We start from the raw sequence: 17,450 nt of genomic DNA, 5'->3' as shown, positions 1-17,450 counted from the left end.
CAATGAAATAACAGGTCTATCAGCCAGAGTAACAAATGGGGTAAAATTAACTCTACACAGCGCTTGATTGTGGCATAAAGCTATAAGTTAAATCGATCTAAATCTATTCAGAGCTTTAAAAAAAAAGTAAACTCAAACGCAGTGTATGCTGAAGGCATATTTTAGACAGAAAGAGAGACATTTAGTGCAACATTTAAATGTTTGGGAGATTGATTATCTTGTTTTTCTTATTCATTTATTTATTTATTTAGTCATGTAACTGTAAAGGGCAAATAGATGGGCAAAAAATATGCATGCCTCCGGACCCTGAAAATGAATTACTAGATGGAGAGTTTGAATCATTTATATCGAATGTTTAATTTATCAACTTGAATAATTGCATTGACATTTTGAATTTGAATCACATCACATGAAATTGAATCAGTTGACTTGAATAACTTTTTATTTTGGCCTATTCTAGTGGAGAAAACACATTTCCAACACTTGCCAGGCTTCATGGGCATGAATACATGTCACTATTTAAAATTTATCTTGTACAGTAATTAGTAAAAACAACCAAGAGAAGACTAGTACAAGTACATTTAGTACAAGTGTTAGAGAAATAAACACAAGGCTCTAGCAATGATGATGATGATGATGATTGTAAAGCATCTTTAAAGACTTTAAAAACAACACCTAGATGGATTTATTGTGGATTTATTTTAATCCACACAGGGTTAAAGAAAATACCTCCTTAAATTTCCCTCAACAAGTTGCACCTCAGCGGGACACTTTTGGTAGCCATCAACAAGATTCAGATATAAAATTCATAATTCCAGCTGAATATTTTACCACTCTTCCTAGCAGAATTGGAAGAGTTCATTTAAACTGGCTGGGTTCCTAGTATGGATCCAACAGTTAAGCATAGTCAACACACTTTTCAGTAGGGTTGAGGTAGGGGTTTTGGCAAGGTCATTCAAGAAATTTAATATTAGCTTGCACTACCCATTAAAACCAGGTTTGATATATGCATATCCTGTTGGAACACCTAACTGTGTTCAAATTTCAGCTGTGTAGCTGGTGATAAAAGACAGATATTCTCTTTCATGTAATTGTATGGGGATAGGTTATATTTGAGGATTCCTGATACTGAATTTGCTGAATCATGGTAAATGTTTAGGCACCAGCTTGTACTTTTTCAGCATGAATTTATTGTGGAAATTCATGAACCGAGTAATTAATTAAAATACAAAATGATATATTCCAGTAACGCATTCTTATCACTTGTGCACACATATTTACTCATATCAGGCCAAATTTCTGTCTTTTTGTTGGGGAGAAATAACCCGCTGAAAATGTCACTTGCTCATTTGACTTTAGGTTCTTAGTGCAGTTTCTGCTTTTCATCACATTCAAAACATGTCACACAATCTTTGATAATTTTAATAAGCCAAAAAATCTCTGCTTTCTTATTAAGTTTGACTAAAAACAAGACGATAAGGCAACAGGTCTTACGCATTATTTAACAAACCAGCAATGACCATTGTGAATGCAAACTGAAAATGGCCTTTTATGTGGGGGGGAAAAAAACAAAGCCTTGATACTGACTTACTAGTCCTTGTTTTGAGAAGTTATATTGTTCCGCTGCAGACTGAGATCATAACACCGTGTTTGTATGTGCCACTGATAATGAAGTTTACCACAAAATATTTTATGGCAGTATGAACTGAAAATATTAGTAAGTGAGTAAAACAAGACCTGCTCATGTCTGAGGTATTGCTGTCGTGTTTAATAATTTCACAAAGGGGTTTTTCTTTGCAAGAAGTCGATTTATTTTGTGTCTCAATTGGATTAATATTGTGGGGCATATTCTCGGCATCATCCCAGAAATCTGCAGTCAGGGCTAATTAAGCAGTCTTTAAGAGAGAAAGCAATCATTTTCTACCACACTTGACACTTTACAGAAAAACATGACAACATAATTTATCTCAGCTTATAAGCCATGTAACTAAACACATCCATCAGTATGCACACTAACTAACAAACATGCCAAAACAGACATTTGTACACAAAGGGTATTCTCTCCCCAAATGGTAATGAGAAATACCTGACGGGGTCCCTGGAAACTGGCTTTGGTGTGGGGGGTATTGCCACAGTGTACTCACACAGAGTGTGATAGATGAGGTGGTCACAGATAGAGCTCCCCTCACCTCTAGAAACACATATGCTTCCACTGGCACTGAATCAAATCCTGCCAGAGCTTTCTTAATCTCTGTCTTCCCCTGGACTTTCCCGTCTGTCTGAACATAAAGAATGAAAACAGTAGAGGTGAGTGTGGAGCCCACTCCAACCCACTGCAAGAGGAGGTAAGATTAACTGGGACTAACACAGGATTGCAGAGGGATCAGCAGAGTTGTGGGGAGCCAGAGAAGGAAGAGAGTAGCTCAGTGAACCTGCTGGCCCTGGATTTCTTATGCTAATCTACTGGGGTTGTAGCTCTCCTCAAATTTGTCTGATGTTATGCCAGTGTGAGAGATCCTTTTATCAGCTGCACATGGGTTTTGTATCATAAAGGAGCCAAACCATTTTGAAATTTGAATGTACAGCTAGGCCTATATTATAACTCACATAAAGGAAAGGAAGCTTTATTTCAACACTGCCAAAAAAATAATATACCGGCTAAAACAATAAGTCTGAACTGCAGCTAAAATTATTTTACACCCAACAACAAAACTTCATCTTATAGTGATGAAAAAGTGTGTCCAATTGATTATTTATATCTTCACAAGTAATGGAAATCCATTAAAACTGTAAATGTTTTCATGGTAGACAAATAGACAATTTCCAACTGTTGTCTCAGATGTTACATTAAAAAGAATAAAACATAAACACCATCATTTGAAGCCATTAGCGTAAAGCAAGGAAAAGCTTAAGAGGATAGAAAAAGTAGCTGGAATGAAAGTTAAATCATATCACCTATAATTCAAACAATATATGACACAGAGACAACAAAAAAAATAAATAAATCCTGGACTGAATGAATCATTCCGTGTTGTGTCTAGACACAGATTTAAATTCTATATTTTGTCACTTAATTACTGAGAGCCTGGTCCAAAAACACATAATGTGTGCCAATTTCTTGAGTTGAAGAAAAATAATAAAATAAAATAAAAAATGCCAACACAGTTTGATTTTTTGCACCAACAAGGTGTTTCCCAAAGGGATATTAGCAGCAATCTCAAATTTTTGGTATATGATGTGCAGTGTGTCCTCAAAAAATCGGGGGAAACTTGACAAGTGGAGGACAAAATAAGTGGCAGGTCTAAAAAATTCTAAGTGGTTTCCTTAGACTGAAAATCACTAGCAATAGGTCTTATGGAGTGATGAATCTAAATGTGAAACCTTTGTTTCTAATCATCAACAAAAACAAGGAAGTCAGAACAGAGGTGAAATATTCTGTCTGCAGCCATCTGTAAAAAATGGTGGAAGCTCTGTCACATGTGAAAACAAATATATGAGCTGTTTATTCCATTTAATCTAAAATTGTTGAATATTGGCTTTGCAACAACTCTTTGAACTTGTCTTGCTAAAGCTTTAATTTGATTATAACCAAAGACAAACTTGCCAATAAGTAGCCATCTTGGTCATATTTTCAGGCAGTTATTTTAAAATTATCTTAAATTCAGGAGTCAAATCGGATTTTCTTTTCAAAGAAAGGTTGCTGACTATGCTCCAAAGCAGTTAGCCTATACTTGTACTGTCATCTTGGCTTGGACCAAGGAATTCTCTTTGTCTAAAATGACATTACATCCAGCCAGAGAGAAGCGCTTAAAGAATCCTTTATCTTTTAGTGATTTTGATCAGATTTGACCGTCGTATCCATATATGCAGGTTTTATTTCCCGTAGAGCGCTAAAATTAATTTTTTTCTAAATCATACATCAAACTCCCTGCACTGTCTAGAAACACGTGGTTAGAACTGGACACCAGCCACTGCGCAACTGCTGATTCTGGTTTCTGTGGAAACGTATCATTTGCACAAAAACGCAGTGGTGGATGTAATGTGCGCAAAGTGGTCATTATCCGAGTAAAAAGTAAGTCAAAAAAGTGTCATATAATACTGTAGCTATATTTAACGTATGGGAATGAAAAAGTTTGAAATGTACCTTTTGAAAATGTATTTATAAAGTTTTAAAATTTTCGTATTGCGCTTTGAAACTACGCCATTTTTAAAAATTTACTGTCTGTTTTTTGGTGATGGTGATACTTTGTGAATAAGTGCAGGCCTGAGGTAATTATTAACGTATTACTTATTAAATAAAATTATTAAACATAATTTGTAAATCCAAGTTCATTTGTAATGTTAAACTTTAGTGTGATTACAAAACAATTTTGAAAAATAACTTTGGAGTTTTGAAGTGCACATTGAGTGGAAAAATAGTTTCTTAGGGATACTTGTTCAAATGTTTGGTAACACAAATGTCTAGTTAGCCAATCAGAATCACGGCAGCTCAATGCGTTTATGCAAGCAAACGCAGTCAAGATGAACTGCTGAATTTCAAACTGAGCATCAGAAGGAGGACAGTGTACACAACTTTTGATGGCTTCCTCCAGCAGGACATTGGACCATGTAACAAAGCTTAAATATTTCAAACTGGTTTCTCAAACATGATAATGAGTTCACTGTACTCAGATGACCACCACAGTCACAACATCTCAATCCAATAGATGATCTTTGGGATGTGGGGGAATGGGAGATTCATCTTATGGACGTGTATCTGAAAAACCTGCAGCAACTGTAATGCTATCATGTCACTGTGGACCAAAGTCTCTGAGGAAGGTTTCCAGCACTTTGTTGAATCTGTGCTGGGAAGAATTAAGGGAACTCTGAGGGCAAACAAGGTGTAACAGAAGTGTGTAGCGAAGGTATTTTGCTCTCATAAAATAAACCTGCTTTTGATGTCCAACTTATTTACTTGCTCTTAAAATCTAAAAATACAAGTGATTTCTATTTCTAAGAATTCCTATTCAGACTCCTTCCAGACAGGCTATTTATTTAAAATAAATAGCAGATAATTTGTGTCAGGTTTAACTTCTGGAAGTTTTGTGTGTAACTAGTTTCTGTAAAATTTTTAAGCAGAGAGAGTGAGTAAGAATTCATGGTATTGAACTGTTTTCAGCACAGACATTATGTCATGCTATGGCCTTGTTTTCTATAATAATAACTGAGACCTGATTGTATCTTTAAATGTTCAGACTGGCTTTTATGCTATTTCTCACTGTCATTGCCTTTGTGTTGCAGGGAACAAGTTGTCAGTAATGCTGCCCTCTTGGTGGAAACATTTACAGATTGAGAGCATGGTACAGAAAGATGTACACGACACAAAAAGTCACACAGACATGCTGTATATTCTTCCTTCTCATCCACTGTATTGAATCTGTTTTATCAGAATCGCTATCAAAGGTGGAGTCAGGAGACAAAAGCAAATATTTCGGGCGTGCCGAATGTTTTCACACAGTTGCACTCAGTGTCAGCTGCAAGGGAAGCCCCGAAGGTAAGAACATTTTCAAAACAGGAACATCCGATATCCCTCTTGAGTAGCTCAGCTTTCCAACAGTCTCACTCTCCAGCAACCTCTCTGTTTGCCACCTGTAGTTGGCCCCCCACAGCTTTGGGAAGTGTGCTTCATCTGAGCCAGAGAACCCTCTGAACAAAGCCTCAGTGTCCCGCCGTCAAGCTTTTTCCAGCGTAACCCAGAGCATGAGTGCAGAGCTGGCAGTGACTTCAAAGATGCCCCACTGTGGAAAGCCCCCACTGGCATCCAGATGTAAGTTTTCTAGGATGCATTTTGTGCTGCAGGTTGTAGCAGGACCTGGACCAGTTTCTAACTACCCTGTGTTTTATTTATTTATTTTATAATATTAGTTGTTATTTGATATCCAGAATGTTTTCATTCCAAACCAATATGTTTAATTTCTTCTCCTTTCTCACCATAATACAGTACACCATGTCCCGTATCACATCAAGCACAGGTCTGAGCTTGTGAAAGATGCTGTATTAAATGGATCTACCCACAGGGAAACATGTAAACAAATACAAAGCCAAGACATCCTGAAGAGCAGGAACAATATGAACCACCTTTTCAACAGAACAAGCTACGGGCACATTGCAGAGTTTGAGCTCCCCTCCAGGGCTGAGACTCTGGACAACTTCCAGGGAGACACCATCACTGTCCTACATCGCCACATATTGGATGTATTGTCCGGTGAATCTGAGGAGGCAGATGGTAGCTTAACAGACTCCTGGCAGCACACACGTAGGGAGAGTGATTTGATCACCTTTTCGAGAACAGCACGTCAGTCAAGTTCAGTCTCCGCTGGCTGCTCTCACAGCCTACAGAGACAGCAGTCTTTCAGGTCACAGTTAAGTATGTCAGCAGTCCCGAGTGGAGTTCCTCTTAGCAGTGATGGATGCAGTGTCACTCCTCTGCTGAAACAAAGAAGGTCACCTGATGTGATGCCGACACCATCTGGCAAAGTCAACACGGGCTTTTCAGCTTGTACTCAGGGGACAAAGCAATGTCCTCCCTCCTTACTCAGCTCGGGCCTCTCTGAAAGGCAGACCTGTGTGGGCAACATGGAGGATGGCGCTTTCCAGAATAGAACCAGCAATGCCAACACACTGCGGTCTCGTAATAAAAGCCGAGGTCCATATACCTCTAAAACCTCCATTATGATGACAGCCTGTGAAAGTGAAGCGCTTCCACAGAAGCAAGAGTGCCAAGGGGCTGCTGCAGCTGAAGTGCCCCCATCTCCAAAAGACTGCGATGGACAGATGTTATCCAGATTCAAACGGAGGTGAATTACTTTTACAAACACATTAGGTGATCTACAACCAAATTTTAGGTAATCTTGCAAGATTTTTTAATTGTTAATGTGTCTGTCTTTGGAATACACTGATTAGCAGTTACTTTACTGGAAACTTAGAGAACTTTTTCAGCTCCACCACTAGAGGAGCTTTTAATGATTCACACTTCAAAACATTTCTTTAAATTTTATACTTGACCTTGTTGGAGCCCCTTTAGTTCATGCCATGTGTAAAACAGGACATTTTAACTTCTTTGCCCCTGCCTTTGAGCAGGTTTTCTGTTTTTTGGCTGCTCTTTATGGACTCAAGGTTTCAGACTAGCATTCAGAGCAGTCCTTATCATGCGATTATGGCCACCAGAGGTTACTTGCACATTTATTGATTTAAATATTCAAAACTCTGGCCATTGTTAAAATGAGGTTCCACTATATATAACAGTAAATGTATGAGAGTATATGGAGTCAAACATAACTGGTTCCTATTTAGACATATTGTCTAATGTGAATTATATCATCTCCTACTACCTGTAGGATATTAGAGGAGCCATTACAGGACAATGAGGAGGAAAAAGGGAAAGACCAGTGTCGGATCTGCTACAGCAGTGACGCGTCACCGAACAACCCATTGTTGTCACCCTGCCTGTGTTCAGGAAGTCTGCTCTTCATACACTTGGACTGCCTGAAAACATGGATCAAGGCCAAAATCCACTCAGGTTGGTAGGCAGCTAAAATTGAGAAGCTGAATTTTCTATATGAATGGTAAAATTTGCCATTTCAACATGCTATTTTTTTTAGCAAAAAAAGTTCTTTCATATTATCCTATTACCTGTATTATTGATTAGAACAAAATTAAATAATGTTCTCTACTTAAAGAGGAATAACAATATAAAAACAGCAATGCAGCCCTGGCAAGACCTCCTACACTGGAGTCCATTTGTCATCCTACAAGAAAACACATGCTTGTAATGTCTTCAGTGCAATAATCTGATTGATGTTCCTTTTTTTCGCCTGACTGGACCTCTTAATTAATCATTCTATGGTTCAGGCCAGTTTTAACCACGAAGATAATGTTGCTGTTTCCACTGTGTCTGCTGGGTATAGCCTGCAAAAGAAAAAGCTATACAGTGGTATTATGGTCGATATGCTTAGTCACACTGTGTGTGTATTTCCAGGGTTATCTTTCCGTGCTGTCCAAAGATGTGAAATTTGTAAGGGGAGGGTAGTCGTGGACCCAAACGTGTTTGACTTGAAGGACTGTTACACGAGAATTCGGCAGGTAAACTGAGACAGAAACAGTGAAGCGGCAAAATTTAAAAAAAAAAAAAAGCTTTTGAAAAATTATAACTATAATTACATGACTGCACTTTGTCCTTCCCCATCTGTTACAGGATGATGGCATCACTGGACGCTCTGATGTGTCAGATATAGTGGATATCATGATCATCTCAGGAACTGTACTGTATCTATCCACATTTAACTCCCAGTTGCCCTGGGTAACTATACAATCTTAATGTTTTATTTTTCATTTGCTTTAATTATTTATGTTTTTGCATAAAATGGATGTGTCATGGTCCTAATACTGTCTCTGTTTTGCTGTGCCACTTTGTGGTTCTAGCTTTTCCTAATTTCTGGTGCCTTGTGTTGTCCCACTGCCTCTGTCTTCATGTTAAGTGTTAGTTTTCACATTTCGGTGCAAGTTATTTCTCTTTGTTTTGTCCTGGTTTCCTCTGATGGTTTGTGTTCTTGTGTGTTTTGGGGGTTGTCTCCACTTGTGCCCTTTTGCTACCTGGGTCATGTTTTGTAATTCACCCTCTATTTAAATAATCGTCCCATCATCTTTGGTCCTTTGTTTTCCTTCCTGTTTTTGTTTTACTCTGCATTTTTGTTTTTCATCTGCCTTTTCATTTACTACACACAAGAAGATGTTTGTTTCATCCCAAAGCATAATTATCTTTGTAGCAGTCAATGTAAACACATTTGAAGATTTTGGGTTCTCTCTACAGCAACTCAGTTTTTCATTTCTTTCTGCAGATGCGATGGATGTTCATTCCCTGCATGTTTGCCTGCCTAATGACAAGAAGAAAGATGAGGAGGAACCTTCAAATGTTAATGGACACTTGATCCCCAGCTCAAATCCAGATTTGAGTGTTATAATAAATTGCAGTGCATCAAATTTAAGCGAGTGGATAAGTGTCAGCAGCTATAGTAAGGCTGTAACAGTATTTGAAACTAAATCAATTGTATTTCCACAGCTCTAATATCTTTTTATTTATTTGGCTTTACAGAATGAACAGTTAACAGTGTTTTTAACACTTTGGCAACATTGCCAATCTTTGGTGATTTTTTTATTTGTTTAGGTGACATTTCATTGCAGCACACAGATTTTTTTCTTCTCATGCCAGTCATGAGAGTGGAGTGACACTGGAGCTGATGCCAACAATGTGCACCAAAGTCGCGTGAGCGAAATCAGTGATGCTTCTCTTTGAGATTCTTGTGATGTGGCTCAGTTCTCCAACTACCTACAGTTAAACACAGTTAGATTAGATTCAGATTTAATTTAATTGAAATCAAGTAGGTGACTTAAAAATGTTATTTGAACCTTTAACAGTGACAACAATTTTGTTTGTAGGTGTAATATAAAAAAAGAAATTTTACTTTACCTCTTCCCACTTTCTGAGGATGAATGCAGCCACAGCGATGACACCAACACCCAGAAGCATACAGTCTTCAGTCACTGGTACAAATTTTTCCCTGGTTTCACAAATGATTGATGACATATTAAATCACACAAAATCAAAACATTTATATTAACAGTGGATGGGGTAATTCTATATACTGATATCAGTCTCTTGTGGCATTAAAAGTCTTTCAGCTCTCCGCTTTGGTTGATTAATTACAAATATTTTTTCACTCCCAGCATTGTTTAAAAAAAAAAAAACACACAGTTTACACAGTTTAGAAAACACAGTCTCAAAATTTTAGGTAAATAACTCACTAAATTGAACTTTTCAGAAAGTAACCTGAAATTTTGAGGTGGATGGAAAAAAATGTTGGGGTTTTGTTTTTGTTTTTACTTGCAAGCAAGAGGACAAGAAGGGTTCAGATCCAGCCTGGGGCCTCTGTGTGGAGTCTGCATGTTCTCCCTGTGTCTGTGTGGGTTTTCTCCAAGTACTCTGGGTCCCTCCACAGTCCAAACACATACATGGGGTTAGGTTAATGGGTGTTTTTAAATTGACTGTAGGTGTGAATGTGAGCGTGATGGTTGGCCGTTTCTCTGTGTTAGCCCTGCAACAGATTGCTGACCTGTCCAATGTGTACCGTACCACATCTCTCACCCGCTCTAAACTGGATAAGCAGGACAAAATGGATGGAAACAAGACTCCATTTCTGATGCAACATCTTAAATTATTATGAACAATAGTAGTCCTGACGAGCTGTAGGCTTTTGAATTAAGTGAAGTGACACTGAAGTATCTGTGTGGCAACCAGAAAAGAGCCGGTCGAATTCTCTAAATACTAAAGAATGGCGCTTCAGGGCTTCCTGTATTACCTCCTTCAGCAGAGAATACAGCAGACCAACCTTTATGAAAGGAAAGCAGATAAAGCTGTCCCATAATTCACAGCAATACATCAACAGACCAAAGGATCAATATGACTGATGTATGTAATGCAGATCATGTAAATGTTTTTTAATTGTATGTGTAACTTTGTGCCATAACAGGTTATGGCACAAAGTTTCAAAACTAAGTTTTGAAGAAGGTAAAAAAAAAGGAAAAGGGTCTTTAAATCAGGATTATGAGCTATTTAAGGTTTATTGTAATTCAGTTTGCTAACTCAGTCAGTTATGTCCTCAGTTTAATTGCTGCTGTATTGCCAACCTTTATGATTGCGATGAAATTTTTTAACTTCAGTCAGAGAAAGCCTTAATATAGGCAGGAATTACACTGGATCTGGAAATATGAGCTGATGGGATGAGAAAGTAATCTCAGGGTGACAAACATTTCATTTCACTTTATAGGCCATTTATTCCTTTTTATTTAAATTTATAACTTCAGTAATGAAGTCATATTTTCACAGTTTCTCTATTATATGAGCCGTATAAAACAGTATTATAAGGACAGTGAAAAGGGCAAAGTATATAGGATGAACCTTTTGTAGTCAGATTTCAGCACATTGCTGTCTTAACATCAAAAACCTATGTATCCAACATCTGTGGCCACATTATTAAGCAGCTAATGCAAGTGCAGCCAGATTCTCTGAGCACTGTGGTTCTCTTTCCCTGAGTCCTTATGAATTCTTCAAATCTTTAATGGATCTCATGACATTTCCCATCAAGGTCACACAAAAGTGATTTGGACCACCTGACCTTTGAATGTACTCCAAAGCTGCATGTCCACTCTACCATCTATCAAAAATATTTTCTTAGAGCCAAATCTAATACCTCTGTTCCCTGGATGGGCTGACACACTCAGTGGTTGCCATTAACAAGGTTTCATAGATGGCAGTCCTCTCCAGGCTGATAAACTGGAGAACATGGTGGCAGTAGTGATAAAGGTGCTTCAAAGGGATTGATGGCTCATTGTGTCCTACAAGAGTTTATGTAATTATCTCAAAGCCCTGACATTAATATTTATAATATGTAATAAACTTTTCTGTGCATACACGGACCCTTACCGAGAACTTCCAGAAGTATTTCCACATAAGTCAGTGGGTTGAGGACATTTAGTCTGAATTTAAGCCCTTTCAAGACCATCAGCTCTGATTCCAGGAGAGCCTGTTTGGATACAGTGCAGCCGACTGAGTGTAGAAAATGTACAGCAGTGTTGTTGTCAATCATCTGGAAAAGGTGTGGAAAAATAATGCAAGATTATTCTATTTGTGATCTCAGGGTAATTGACGTAAGTAATCATTGGCAAGGCAGAACTTGCATGACTGTGCAGAGACAGTTTGCTCGCAAGCTGGACACAGGAGAAGATGATCAGCGGGAATTTGTCCTTCAGTTTGTTATAAACAGCATCCTCATAATGTCTCGGATGATTCGAAGTTGCACCTTTAGGTGTGGGTGTGGTTACGTAATCTTCAATGTATTTGACCATGAACCTGGCAAAGATAATTATTAGAATTATTATTATAAGTGACAGTATATTAAGTATGACAAAAACCAGTAATACACAGGGTGTAACCAACAGGGAAAGTTACATGTGCTGCTTGATCATACCTTTGAAGTAATTCAACAGCGTGGTAGCCAGCCAGCGGATCCAGTCTCAGTTCTTTAGTTATCAGTAAGATGTACTCTGAGTAACACAGGAGAGGAAGGCACAAGAGCAAAACATAAAACATTCAAATTAATTTAGAAGCAACATTAAAGGGACACTTGACCCCAAATTCAAATTTGCCAATGTTTCTATACTAGTTTGATGTGAGTTCTCCAGTTTAAGAGCTGCTGAGATGTCTACCTTCAGTTAATCACATATTCTAAGGACTGGTGCTCAAAAAGCTGTTAGCCAGTGAGTATATCCTGGATACTTTTACTTTCTGACTTTTAGAATAGACCAAAGATTCACTCATTTGACCTGAAACTAGTGGTTTAGCCCATAAAGTCCTCAGGAAGTTATTTACAGAGATCAGAGCTGTTTCCCCATAAACAACTATAGGACTGAAAGTCTTTTTGGAGCTGGAGAAATCGTTATGGATATTTAAAATATGAGGGTTTAGACCACTTCTGGGTTGGCCACACTTTTTTTAATCCTACAAAGCTTTGTCCATCCTTTATACCTACCTTTCCAAATTGCCTGCCTGTGTATATACAGTTAGAGTGTCTGCTCACCTTTCTCTACCTGCTTTCCAGCCATCGTGTGTTTTCAGATTTAAGGTTTTAGCAGGTTAGTTTTCAGTTTCCCTTTTGAACCTAATGTTGCATCTTTTGGATTTAAAGCAACTCAATAAATCGCTTGCTTTAAGTTTCCCTTTGCCTACTTGAGACTTTACATTTAGGTCCTCATCTCTGCAACATTTGACAATAACAGGTGAAACCAACACTGATAAGCACTCCTCACAAGGCTGTTCCCATAAATCTAGCCATATAAACTGTATTTTAGCTGATTTGTGGGCTACAAGGAAGCATATGGATTCATTAAAAGTTATTATCACTGTTTTCCATTGCTCCTCCTCATCCTTTCTCACAGGATTTGTCTGCGGAGATGCTCCTAGCTGGTAGACTCAGCTGCCTCAAGGAGTTTATATTGTGAATCGACCTCCATAATGACAGGGTTCACAGATCCAGATGTATGAAAGAGTTCAGAGTGATTACAGGGTGCAATGAGGCTTAGTGGGCCATTCAGAGGTAGTCCTATACAGCTTAGTCACTACCTGCTGACAAAAGACAGACTTCACCCCAAAGGCTTGAGATACACAAGAGACACTCTGCTGTAAGTCTAGTGTGTACACAGTAGTGGTTTATAGTAGTCTATCTACCATGGATGATATGCTGCAGTTTTACTTTAAGTCTGCATTATTTTCATCTGGACTATTTTTTTAACATTATTTTTATCTGAGCAAGGTCACTACAGTTAACTGAAATTAAATGAACAACTATAGGAGTAAAAACATGTTAAAAACTTGATTTAGTCTAATCAATAAATTAATTTATTTTTCATAACCAAAGATGTTTTGTTTACTTAGAATACTAAATAAAAGTAATCCAAACATACATAATGATTTTAGCTGTAGTTTTTGACAGTTTAGACAAGTTTGTCATTGAAGCCAGCCTCAGTTTGCTTTAGCACTTGTTTATTGGGCGTTTACAAGTCTATAAAAGGACAGTTGGCCTCACAAAGTGTTGTGTTTGTAGTGTGGCTCTTTACAACACATCTGTCTAGCAGAGAGCCAGCTGTTCTCTCTTATGCTAGCAGTACATTTCATGGTATAATACTTCTGCTGTGCCTTTTCTTTTAAATGCCTTTAGTAAGCATTTTTTTTTTTCTGTTTTATTTTGCTTTGTTGCAGGGGTGTCCAACTCCAGGCCTCATGTGCCGGTGTCGTGCAGGTTTTAGATGTGTCCTTGATCCAACACAGCTGATTTAAATGGCTAAATTATCTACTCAACATGTCTTGAAGTTCTCCAGAGGCCTGGTAATGAACTAATCATTTGATTCAGGTGTGTTGACCCAGGGTGATATCTAAAACCTGCAGGACACTGGCCCTTGAGGCCTGGAGTTGGAAACCCCTGCTTTATTGAATTTACTGAGCTATTTTTAAACCTTTTTTTTTTTTTTTCAGTTTCAAAAATAGCATTTAATTAAATTGTTCTTTCTTGTCACTTTATTTCAATGTATTAAAATTTTAACTTAATTGGATTTTTAACATTTGAGTTGTTTGAGTTATTTGGGTCATTTGATTTCTTTTCTTTATTATATTTTTTTCTTATTGAACTCACTTGTTCTGGCTTATTATATATTATTTTGTTATATGATTTCACTTAAGTTATTTTATAGGGTATGTAATGACCTGGTGTTTTTTTTTTTTTTTTTTAAATCACAGAAAATTCTCAAATTTGGGATATATAAAGTATAGTATACTTCATATACCCCAAATTTGTGTAGTATATCCTCTCAGCGCAGATCTGATAATGTCATTCTGAACTTCCCCCACCATTACAAAACAACAACAACAACAAGAACAAGAAAAACGACTTACAAATAAAATAACAAAGAGTAAAGTAATGAAAAAGGAAAGGAGAAAACAACAAAAAATACAAAAAATATAAATAAACAATCTGTAATTGTGTGGCATGTTAAGAAACAAAACAAACAAACAAAATCTATAATAGTGAGCATTTAAAAAAATCTACAAAGAACTGCAAACACAAAACAACCATATCTAAAATTAAAGAACAAATAAACAAACAAAAAACAAAGATAAAATCTCAGAAATTTGGAGGAAGGTTTAAAAAACCCAAATAAAAATAAAGAAATACATTATAATAAAACAATTAAAAAAACCTTCTACTTGGCTCATTGATAAATTTCAGTTGGCAATAACGGAAAGAAAAACGGTTATTCACGTGATTCCAGCTGAAAATCTTGCGATATATATTTTTTAATTACCGTTACGAATAAAAGAGTACAAACAAATGTTTTCTACAAAATAATAAAATTGAGCAATACTCACCAATGACTCTCTTATTTTTGAAATCCCCGCAATATTTCGTTAAACTCGGGAGGTCATCTTTGTTTCTTTTGTCCAGATTTACAAGAAAATCAGTCAGTAGGTCAAAAGAGGCCTCCCCGAATTTTACACCTGCTGCGTTACTTTTACTTGGAGAAAAAAATAATCTTTTCGCCATTTTAAATTACTCTGAGCACGACAGACAGCGACATTTATGTGACAGACTACGCTTAAGTTGTATTTAATTTTTCAAAACTAGACACCCATAAATAAATAACCTGCGTCTTATATTTTCCAAAAGATGGCGCTATTCCCGCACGTTTCCCCCGTAGGACCGTTTTCTAACAGGAACCAAAAACTACTTCAGCGACTCATTTGTAAGTTGCACACGTTGGTTCTGTGGCGGTTCCTCTCAGCGCAGATCTGATAACACCCGGATAGGACACATGCAGCACGCTTTGACAGAGCAGAGTGTTTAGAACGCAGCGGCGCGTGTAACAGTTGTGAAAGCGCCGTGCTAACCTCACAAATTGCAGATATGGCCGACAAAACGCCGCCTCAGAAATCCAACGCTCCATATGCAACCAGGATAGACCCAACCAAAGAGGGTCTTTCTCAAGATCAGATGCATTTTATCAGACAGGTGGAACTAGAACAGTGGAAGAGGAGAACGTCGAAGCTGCGGACACGAAACGTGGTGACGGGACTCGCTATCGGAGTGCTCGTGTTGGGAATCTGTATCCTTGTCAAACGTCAACGCAAGGTGAACTATGTAACGTTAGCTTAGCATGCTAAAGTTAAGCTGTGTCCTCTGTTTAGGAGTTAGGTTAAGCGCGTTTACCAAGTATTAAGACAAACACAAATGTATGGGCTCAGTCCAAATTTTAGAATTAAGTTAGAGTAATAGCTGTCAGTTTCATTGAATGCTAATGTGACAGCTAGCTCAGGTAGCTGTAAAAGTGTACTGCCAAAGGTAAACATCAGTGTTGTTGCGTTTAAAAGAGAATTAATTAAGAGAGTTCCAGGGTTAGTAATTTAACTTTTTAGAGATGGCAACGAAAAGTGGCCTCTGGAGCACCTCGTTTGAAGGAATTTATTATTCTGTTGATCAATGAAATTCATTACCTGAAAGCAGTGATACTTCCTCGTGTTTTTTTGGGGATAAACGTGTTTCCTGAACGCATCACTGGCAGCTTGTAATGACAGATGTCGAAATCTGAAAACTTCGTCCTTTTAGACGTCTAGGTGTTGTCTTTACATAAAAAGTAGTTTTATACAGTCGATAACAAAGCTTTTGCCAGGGGGAAAAAAGTTGTTTAATATAACAATAAAACTATTAGTTACTCCATTACTGCATCCATTTCTGTAACAACTCTTATGGGAGTTAAGCGCGTCAGTAGCAGCCAGGTGCTGCTAATCAAATGTACTTGATAAGTTTGCAAAGTTGCTTCTGAACAAACCATATGACTCCTTGGACAGACGAGACCAAAGTGGATTGACAGTAATGCACAGCATATGAGTACAAACACCTTACTGTCAAGCACAGTGGAGGTGTGATGATTTGGACTTGTTTTGCAACCATAGGATCTGGACACCTTGCAATCATTGAGTTTATCATAAACTCCCCTGTATACCAAAGTATTCTAGTGTCAAATCTGTGGCCATCTGTCCAACAGATAATTCTTCTTCAGAATTGGGTCATCTAATAGGACAGTGATCCCAAGCAGAGCAGCAAGTTATCCTACCTAATCATGGGATGTACTTAGTTTTTTCGGGGAATTTGTTTTGTTTTCATGCTTTCAAATATTTCTCTTAACCACTTGCTTCCAAATTAGACGGCTACACATTTTACTCAGTTTCCCAGGAGCGGATCATGGATGAGATCGACGAGGAGGCCAAGCGTACGAGAATGCAGGGACCAAAAACCGGTGCCAACTGAGATTTAAGTGTCATCTGCTTGTTGTTGGACTTTGTTTCTGTCCTGCACTTAACAAGGAGGAGGACTCATGATGCCACTGATCATATTCCATGGCTGCCTGGCTGCTGTGTTCTTTTTTTTAATGTTGAGAGAACTGGATCTTGGTCAAGATCCAGTTCAACCAATCAAGAACTGGTCTTGATTTGAAGGCAATTGTGTGGCTGACTTAAAACTAAGTGCGGTGTAGTTTTGAAGAAGTTTTCCTGTCAGTGGAAAGGACCAATCCACTGACTTGATCATGACGTTAGAAGCTACACTGTAGCACAATCAGCACCCTTTACTTTAATTGGGGCTGGAAACATCAGGTAAAGGGAATATAAAAAAGAAATCAATGACTTAAAAATCTACAGTGGCCTTCAACAATAGAGAATGCCAGTGACACTGCAGAAATAACATTATTTATGCTGATAAAGTTGATTTATGAAATAAAATAAAAGCCTCATGTATTAGAATGTTTAAAAG

The 17,450-nt window shown here is 37.7% G+C and overlaps 3 protein-coding genes across 4 annotated transcripts; 2 read left to right on the top strand and 1 right to left on the bottom strand.

Moving 5' to 3' along the window:
* The first annotated feature begins 3,910 nt into the window (after positions 1-3,910).
* On the top strand, positions 3,911-9,026 carry LOC116336314. Its single transcript, XM_031760166.2, has 9 exons — positions 3,911-4,072; positions 5,281-5,339; positions 5,429-5,533; positions 5,635-5,806; positions 5,981-6,836; positions 7,377-7,558; positions 8,018-8,121; positions 8,234-8,338; positions 8,877-9,026. Exons 2-9 carry the CDS (start codon positions 5,298-5,300, stop codon positions 8,964-8,966), a joined length of 1,656 nt encoding a protein of 551 aa, XP_031616026.1. The 5' UTR covers positions 3,911-4,072; positions 5,281-5,297; the 3' UTR covers positions 8,967-9,026.
* A 62-nt stretch (positions 9,027-9,088) lies between these two features.
* Positions 9,089-15,361, bottom strand: cntd1 (cyclin N-terminal domain containing 1). Of its 2 annotated transcripts, none has more exons than XM_031760141.2 (7): positions 15,014-15,361; positions 12,063-12,138; positions 11,773-11,944; positions 11,519-11,681; positions 11,286-11,430; positions 9,506-9,596; positions 9,089-9,364 (listed from the first exon to the last, which is right to left on the bottom strand). In XM_031760141.2, the coding sequence occupies exons 1-7, from the start codon at positions 15,186-15,188 to the stop codon at positions 9,248-9,250; spliced, it is 939 nt and encodes a 312-aa protein (XP_031616001.1). In that variant the 5' UTR covers positions 15,189-15,361; the 3' UTR covers positions 9,089-9,247. The 2 variants fall into 2 exon arrangements, with proteins under 2 accessions (XP_031616001.1, XP_039472257.1); XM_039616323.1 differs by lacking the exon at positions 9,089-9,364 and adding an exon at positions 9,920-10,026 and having other exon boundaries at positions 15,014-15,360.
* A 54-nt stretch (positions 15,362-15,415) lies between these two features.
* On the top strand, positions 15,416-17,449 carry LOC116336293 (cytochrome c oxidase assembly factor 3 homolog, mitochondrial). Its single transcript, XM_031760142.2, has 2 exons — positions 15,416-15,747; positions 16,846-17,449. Exons 1-2 carry the CDS (start codon positions 15,549-15,551, stop codon positions 16,947-16,949), a joined length of 303 nt encoding a protein of 100 aa, XP_031616002.1. The 5' UTR covers positions 15,416-15,548; the 3' UTR covers positions 16,950-17,449.
* The last annotated feature ends 1 nt before the right edge of the window (position 17,450 follows it).

Source organism: Oreochromis aureus, linkage group 8 (assembly GCF_013358895.1).
Source record: "Oreochromis aureus strain Israel breed Guangdong linkage group 8, ZZ_aureus, whole genome shotgun sequence".
NCBI classification, from domain to species: Eukaryota; Metazoa; Chordata; class Actinopteri; order Cichliformes; family Cichlidae; genus Oreochromis; species Oreochromis aureus.
The sequence above is the reverse complement of the archived record's forward strand: the minus strand, read 5'-3'. Positions and strand labels throughout refer to the sequence as shown.